Source organism: Sceloporus undulatus, chromosome 9 (genome assembly GCF_019175285.1).
Source record: "Sceloporus undulatus isolate JIND9_A2432 ecotype Alabama chromosome 9, SceUnd_v1.1, whole genome shotgun sequence".
In the NCBI taxonomy this organism is placed as follows: domain Eukaryota; kingdom Metazoa; phylum Chordata; class Lepidosauria; order Squamata; family Phrynosomatidae; genus Sceloporus; species Sceloporus undulatus.
Genome location: NC_056530.1, coordinates 36,576,814 through 36,584,747, shown reverse-complemented (window position 1 = coordinate 36,584,747; position 7,934 = coordinate 36,576,814). Strand labels below are relative to the sequence as shown.

Genomic DNA, 7,934 nt, shown 5'->3' with positions numbered 1-7,934 from the left:
CAGGCATAAACTCTTCTAGAACATGGTTGCAGAGCCCGAAAAACCCACAAAAAACTTTGGGACCGGACTTCATCGGCATCTCGAGAGAGCATCTTGTTTACTTGCCTGTGCAAAGGATAAAAAAATTAACGAATTAATGGGCGTTAGCCATGACCAGCCCTGGCGCTTGACCCTGCGGATGGAATTTTATTTGCCTGCAGGGCCTCCACCTCCAATCCTTTCATTCACCCCGCATCCTAGGGAACATCAATGCTCCTCTTGTCTGATTCTTACGGCCACAGTGCCCATGTATGTACCCTGTTTGTTTGCATATTCGTGTCCAGGAGGATTCCCAGGTCTGGACAAACAGATAAAGGAAAGGATGTTTGTGGATGGCTGAGTCAAGGCCTGGAGCTTGTGCTCACTTGGCCACAGCTGGCAGCCAGAAAGGAAGCAGTCACAGCTGCTGACTGCAAGGCAGAAGAAGGGGGGAGAACCCAAGCCTGGGCGGTGTCTGGAAAAAGAAACCAAACACCGCCAGGAGCATTTAGCTAATGGAGCATTGATGTGATCCCCCCTTTGCTTACCCCCTCCGCCCATTGTGGACGCTTTGCACCAGTATAAAAAGCCCCATCCACCCTCTCTTCTTGCCCATTGCTCCTTGCAAGAGACCACTGTGGGGTAAGTGTGGCTCTGGGCCAAACTATGCTTCTCCTCTTTTTTTTCCGCCTTTCTCTTTTGCAAAGGCTGGATCCTTTTTTTTTTTACTTTTCATGTGAATAATCCAGGAAGTGTTTGCTTTTGTCTGCATGCATGCAAAGGCTGCCAGCAGCCACTGTATACTCAGAATATACTCAGTTGATCACTCTGTGCTTTGCTTTCAACATTTAAAAATGTGCTGCAGTTTGGTGGGTTGGATGCACCCAATGTGGAGGTGGAACCGAAGCAGATGTTGCTAGAAGAAAAAGGATGGTAATAGCATCCATCTTTTAAAAAATGAAGCAGTGATCCCAGTCTTATTGCTTGCTCAGGAGTAAATCCCAGAGGGATCTTTTGCCTCAGAGGCTCTAGCAATATGCTGTAAATCTTCAAGTTTGGATATATATATATATATATATATATATATGGACAATAACCACCCTTAATCCACAACTGAGCTCCCTAGCAGAACCTGGGAGCTATAGTCCAAAACAGGTAGCCTTTATCTGGCAAATCTAACCCCTGTGTCAGAATGAAAATTTGCCATGAATCTATTTGTTGCAGTTTATTGATGAAAGTATTGAGCTGTAATTTGGGATTATAATGTTGCCACATGAAAGAAGAGACAGGGCTCCTGTGCCTTTAGCGGTGCTGCGGAAGAGAAAATTTCAATAGATGGAGGTTGCATGACAAGTGACACCTCCTGAAATTTCCTCGGCTACACAACGGTTACAGCCGCAGGAGCGCTGTCCCTGATTTCCCTTGGCAACCCTCTAAATCCATGTTCCCAAACCCCATTAAGCCGTGAAACCCACCAACTAACCTTAAACCAGTCTCTTTCTCTTTATATCAGCCTGGCCTATCTCACAGGGGTTTTGTGAAGAGAAGGTTTTGAAAACCATGAGTTGAGGATATCTGGAGAAAAGCATTGTCACTGTAGCCATGATAGCTTGGAGGGAGCATCATAGACATTTGTGGCACCAAGAAATGAAAAGCTGCATTGCTTGTAGTGTTGCATTACATTCTGCCTCCCTTCCGCAATGTCTCAAAAATCTATCTGGTCTTTCTTGGCATTACCCAGCCATTTAATTCTGGAAGCCTACCAAGCGAAGAGCTAAGTAAATACCCATTTTCTCAATTGTAATTTGTCCTATTATTCCCAAACTCTGGTCCTTAGAGGTACACTGCGTCTGAATATAGAAGATCTATTTAATATCATGTGTGGTCTCAACATGTTCTCTACTCTAGGATAGGTTCGCATTAGGGTTGAAGGCATGTAACAACAACAACACAGAAGAGGGCATTTCAAGAGGTGTTGATTTTTGTCAACACAAATTCAGTTTTCTCTTCTACACAACCAGGAGTTCTCTCCGGTTTTCATTCTAGCATCCCTCATATCTCCATACTTTGGGGCGAAACAGCAGCACAAGAGCAATGTAAGGTGATTAAAGAAATACATCTGTATAAGTGATTGTTCTGTGCTTTCTAGTTGTTTCCTACTTATGGGGTTTTCTTGGCCAGATTTATTCAGGCCTGGCTGGCTGGAGGGGGATTCTGGGACTTGAAGTCTCTCTTTCTTCCTCTGTTAGTTTCGCCTCAACCCTCATCGCCCCTCTCTCTTCTGTTCACAGCATCCATCCAAGGAATCTCCCAGTATTCCTCCATCTCCCATACGCACATCCCTAGCTCACACTCTGACCAAGTGAAGACGACAAACCCTCCTGACTTCACCTCTCCTACAGACCCACAGCAGCAGCAGCAGCAACAACGGCAACATGGCGAGCGGAGAACTGACTGAGCTGGAGACGGCCATCGAGAAAATCGTCTACATCTTCTTTACCTACGCAGCCCGTGAAGGCAAGAAGGGGACCCTGACCGCCGGCGAGTTCAAGGAGCTTGTGCACTCCCAGCTCCCCAACCTCATGAAGGTGAGCAAGAAGCTGAGAAGACCCATATATAAACAAAATACCCCTAAGGACCAAAGCCTGTTTTCTTTTCCGTACCAATCTGGTGGCGTCAATGGTCTAATCGAAGTTGGAGAAATAATGCCGTCTGACATGGCTTGAACTGCCCTGGATCCATGCAATGAGATTTGAGGACTGGTAGTTTTGTGAGACACCTAGCCTTCCCCACCAGAGTGCTCTGATGCCACAGTAAACTATAAATCTGAGGATCCCATATCATTGAGCCATAACAGTTCAAGCAGTGTCAAACAGCATTAATAATAGGTTTTTTATGGGTTTTTCGGGCTATGTGGCCATGTTCCAGAAGAGTTTATTCCTGATGTTTCACCAGCATCTGTGGCTGGCATATGCCACCTTGCAGCATCTGCTGCCCAAGGCAGATGCTTTATTTTTCCTAGTAGTAGAGTACTGTGCTTTCTTCTTTGTTTTTTCCCTGTCGCATTTTGTCTATTGGTAACTCCCTTCTCTCAAGCAGTGCCCACCTTCTTGCAAGTGATATGCTTAGAGCCAATGCCATATACTTTTCAGTGCCAGGGAAAATCCATTCTCTTCCACATACAGAGCAGAAATCCTCTTGGAAACAATGCCATGTCATGCTGTATCATAGCATAGGGAGATGATCGCTGCAGAGAGAAGTCCCTTTAGCCATGTAAATTCAAAAGAAAGATGGAAAAGTAATTTTAAGGGAAGGATTCCCCAGCTTTGCATATCCTCCAACGGTCCGATTTGGCAGGGATAGTCCCATTTAATCTTCAGCGGTGCCATGTTTTCAGCTGTTTTGAACATGTCCCAGTTTGTCTCTCCTCTTCCCACTTTCCTCCTTTGTCTTTAGCTTACTTCACTTGCTGCAAAGTGATATAAGTGAGATCGAAATGCAAAAGTCGTTTGCACTCAGTTCACTCAAGAGAGAGAGAGTGAAATGCAAAAGTCGTTTGCACTCAGTTCACTCAGACTCTTGTCCTTCCCAGGAGGCTCAGACAAAAGCAAACCGCTGCCGCCTCTCCTTCCTTGTGTGTTTTTCCTCATTGATAATGTTTGCCATCCTGACCAGCCTCTAATGTTACTTGGCCAATTCATCTTGGAAATGTTGTAGGCTGCGCAACTGCTGCCGCTTCTTTCCCTTGGGGCTAAAAGCTCTCCAGACCACAGCAACAAAGTCGATGTGCAATCCAAAATGGAAAAGCACATTAATGCTCTGCACTGAGAAAGTGTTCTGGATTTACAAAGCTAACCTCTCAGGAAAGGAAAACCATGCTAATGCTCTGCATTGAGAACATCCGCCTCTCGGGAAAAGAAAATCCCATTAGCGCTCTGCATTTAGAAAACTAGCCTCTCGGGAAAAGAATGAGAGGAAAATTTATTCCAGCCGTCCCTTTTGCTATGTGGATGGAACCGCCTTCCTTCCTTCCTTCCTTCCTTCCTTCCTTCCTTCCTTCCTCAGTTCTTTCTCCTCCCTCTCTTTTTCTCTTTTTCTTCCCCCTCTCTTTTTATTTTGCCTGTCATATCCATTCTCCCTGCCTCCTTCACCAATTCCCTTGGCAGAGTGTCTGGATGAGTTATTTTCCCAACCTTTTCCGTTCCTTGCAAGAAAATCAAAATAAAAAACCCAGACCAGGCTGACTCATGCCATCTTAGCCCAAAGTGACACAATAATGATGATGATCGCGCACATCTTGCAACAGCAAATTCCAGGAGCATATTAAGCATAGTATCGAGACGTAGATCCCTCTGGATGCCCTGCTGTGCCAAACAGTTTTGTCGAGAAATGCCCAGCTGTATGATTACAAATGAGCAACTGATGTGTCTGATCTGATGTGAAGTCGGAGGCTTTCATGGCCAGCATCCATAGTTTCTTGTGGGTTTTTCAGGCTATCTGGCTATGTTCTTGAAGAGTTTATTCCTGATGTTTCATCTGCATCCGTGGTTGGCATCTTCAGAGAATGCTGGCATGGAAATAAATAGAGTACATATATATATATTATGTGACCCTACTCTCTTCCATGCCAGCAGTCTCTGAAGATAGCCTGAAAACCCCACAAAAAACTATGATGTGTCTGATGTGGAGGACTCAGGGTGACCGGATGTCCTCCTTTTCCAGGACTTGTCTTACATTTCAACCTTCTGTCCAGGAGGAATTCCAAAATGTCCTCCATTTTGAGCACGACTAAGAAGCCCATTGGGTTACACTACATTTGTCGTTGTGTGGGCATGAGGGAAAGGGCCTTCTCGGTGGTTGCCCCCAAATGATGAAAGCCTTTCTGGCTGAAAAGTGGGGTATAAATGCAATAAACAAACAAACAAACAAATGATTTCAGAACTGGATCCCTAAGTGGGTTAGGTTGGGTCCCTCATTGCTTTTCTGCCACCAGGTGAAAACTTCCCTATTCCACAAGCATTTTAGGAACTGATTGCAATTGTTTTATGGTTTGGGGAATGGTTTTTATTGGTTTATTATTTTTATATTATTATTATTATTATTATTATTATTATTATTATTATTATTATTATTATTGGAGAAATAATAATATAGTCGAACCTTCGTATCTGCCATCCATGGATCTGAGCATCCACAGACAGCAAGTCCCATTGTCCTCAGTAGCTGCATGTGCGTATAGCCGCAATGTCATTAGGGAGAATGGGACTTGGGGTCCTGCTTTTTTGTATCTGGAATGGATTCCCTGTGGATACAGAGGTCTAACTGTAGATGGAAAGCCAGCATGTTGCAGTGGTTTGAGCATTGGCTCTGGAGACCAGGGTTCGATCACGAAACCTACAAGGTGATCTTGGCAAGTCACTTGCTCCCAGCTTCAGGGGAAGGCAAGGACGACCCTCCTCTGAACAAATCTTGCCAAGAAAACCCCATGATAGATGCAGCTTATTGAGCCGCCATAAGTCAGAAATGTCTTGAAGGCACACAACGACAACTATTGGGGGAAAGGTGGGATTTCAATTTAAAATAATAAACATTGGGCCTGAACAGACAGGCCAAAATAAAGCTGCTTCGGGTCACTTTGGAGGTATGCTGTTTAAATGATGCATGCATCCTAAGAGGCCAGAAGCCGCGCCAAAGCCATGCTCCAGTCCTAAGGATGGGAGTGCAGCTTTGGCGCAGCTTCTGGCCTCTTCAGATGCATGTGTCATTTAAACAGCATATCTCCAAAGTGACCAGAAGCAGCTTTATTTTGGCCTGTCTGTTTGGGCCCATTATTGCACGACTGAACATGCATAATGCATTGTGCAAATCTGTATTTCCATTGCACGACTATTCGTTTTTTTCCATTGCACAACTGTTGAGAGACCCTGTAGTGAGCTGGACCTGCAGATGGGTTTTTGGAGTCCTTGCTGGCCCCACGGCCAAACGTTAACAGCTCTCTAGTGGCATGAAAGAGCTGACCTATATTAGTGACCTTGTTGGATACTTTTTGCATTAGCTTTTCAGGTCAAGAATGGCTTGAAGGAGGGATTTTTTATTGTACAGTATTTTATTTTTTGCTGCTTGCAGTGTTCTCATAGCTGTTGGGGTGGGAGATTGTGGGTCACACTTGTGCACTTTGCTCCTCTGTGTTTGCTCCTACACTCCGTAAGCTTTGCAAGTCCACCATTTGCAAGGGCAGGGTGCATCCCAGACATGGGGTTCCCTATATATCCCGCGATGGGGAATTTCATTGCCATCTGAAGGATAGTCTGGATAGAAATGAGTTGCCTTGAGTTTCTATACCATGAGGAAGGTGGGACATTATTATTATTATTATTATTATTATTATTATTATTATTATTATTATTAATAATAGAATTAGTTGTTTAACGGCTACATTAAATGGGGACTGACTCAACCCACCTACAGTGCAGGTTTTGCTCTTTTTTCATTGCCTTCCATTTTACCAAGCATTAATGACTTTTCCAGTATCTTATGATAATTCAACCTCAGTTTCTTTTCAAGTGATAATTCAAGTTTGATTGTTCCCAGGCCAATTTATTTGTCTTTTGAGCAACCCATATTCTTCTCTTCCCTTCTCTTCTCTTCTCTTGCACCACATTTAGAGATAGACTGTTTCTTTCCAAGGAGGTTCATTATAACATTCATTATAGGTTGACTATTGGTTCATTAGAGCGTTCTCCTTCTGTTCTCTCTGACTTTACTTTTCCTTCCTCCGAAGGACGTTGGGGACCTCGATGAGAAGATGCGGACCCTGGATGTCAACCAAGACCAGGAGCTGAAGTTTGGAGAATACTGGAGGCTTATCGGGGAGCTGGCCAAAGAAATCAAGAGGGAGAAAGTAGGGAAAAAGAAGTGAAGGAGATAGATGGGAGGCGGATGAATGCAGAGGGGTATGAAATAGAAAGGAGGGAACAGAAAATCTTAAAACTGAATGTCTGTGGGATAAGAAAGTTACTGGAAAATATAAATCAATCTGACTGGAGGTTGCAGTTTTGAAATAAATATATATATATATATACTTTGCTCTGAAATAGTGTGGTTGCATTATTTGACCGACGTTTCACTTTTCGTCTTATAGGCTCAGTGCGCCAGTGTAAGGATGGAAAGAGGATATGAAAATATTCCCCCCAAAAAATAGTCAAAAACAAGTGTTGGGAATCATAGAAGCATAGACTCATGCAGCTGGAAGAGACCGCAAGGGCCATCCAGTCCAACCTCCTGCCATGCAGGAAATCACAATCAAAGCACCTCCAACAGATGGAAAGTGAGGGGATTTTTTTCTGTGCGAAAGCTACAGTGGGCACTTTCATTTCAGTCTGGAGTACATTTTTTCAATACACCCAAATGCACAAATTCCTTTATATCTGAGACGGAAAGCACTTGTATTTTTTTAAAAAAGGAAACAAAGTGGGATGAAAGGAGAAAGCCAAACTCACAAGTAAAATTCCCCCTATTCCTAATGTTTTGGGAGATCACTGGAGATGGTTACGATGTGATATGATAGCCCTGTTTAAGTCTTTGAAGGGATTCCATATTGAGGATGGAGCAAGCTTGTTTTCTGCTGCTCCAGAGAATAGAACCTGGAGCAATGGATGCAAACTACAGGAAAAGAGATTCCAGCTCAACATTAGGAGGACCTTCCTGACAGGGAGAGCTGTTCAACAATGAAAGACACTCCCTCAATGGAGATTGTGGCGGAGCCTCCTTCCTTGGAGGTCTTTAAGCAGAGGCTGGATGGCCATCTGCTGGGAGTGCTTTGACAGAGAGTTCCTGCATGGCAGAATGGGGTTGGACTGGATGGCCCTTGGGGTCTCTTCCAACTCTATGATCCTATGATTCTTGATGGTGTAACA

General features: G+C 44.0%; 1 protein-coding gene across 1 annotated transcript; it reads left to right on the top strand.

Annotated features, from left to right (window-relative positions):
* Window positions 1–365: 365 nt before the first annotated feature.
* On the top strand, window positions 366–7,112 carry S100A13 (S100 calcium binding protein A13). The gene is made up of 3 exons (XM_042438911.1): window positions 366–660; window positions 2,310–2,606; window positions 6,800–7,112. The coding sequence occupies exons 2-3, from the start codon at window positions 2,454–2,456 to the stop codon at window positions 6,935–6,937; spliced, it is 291 nt and encodes a 96-aa protein (XP_042294845.1). The 5' UTR covers window positions 366–660; window positions 2,310–2,453; the 3' UTR covers window positions 6,938–7,112.
* Window positions 7,113–7,934: the final 822 nt, after the last annotated feature.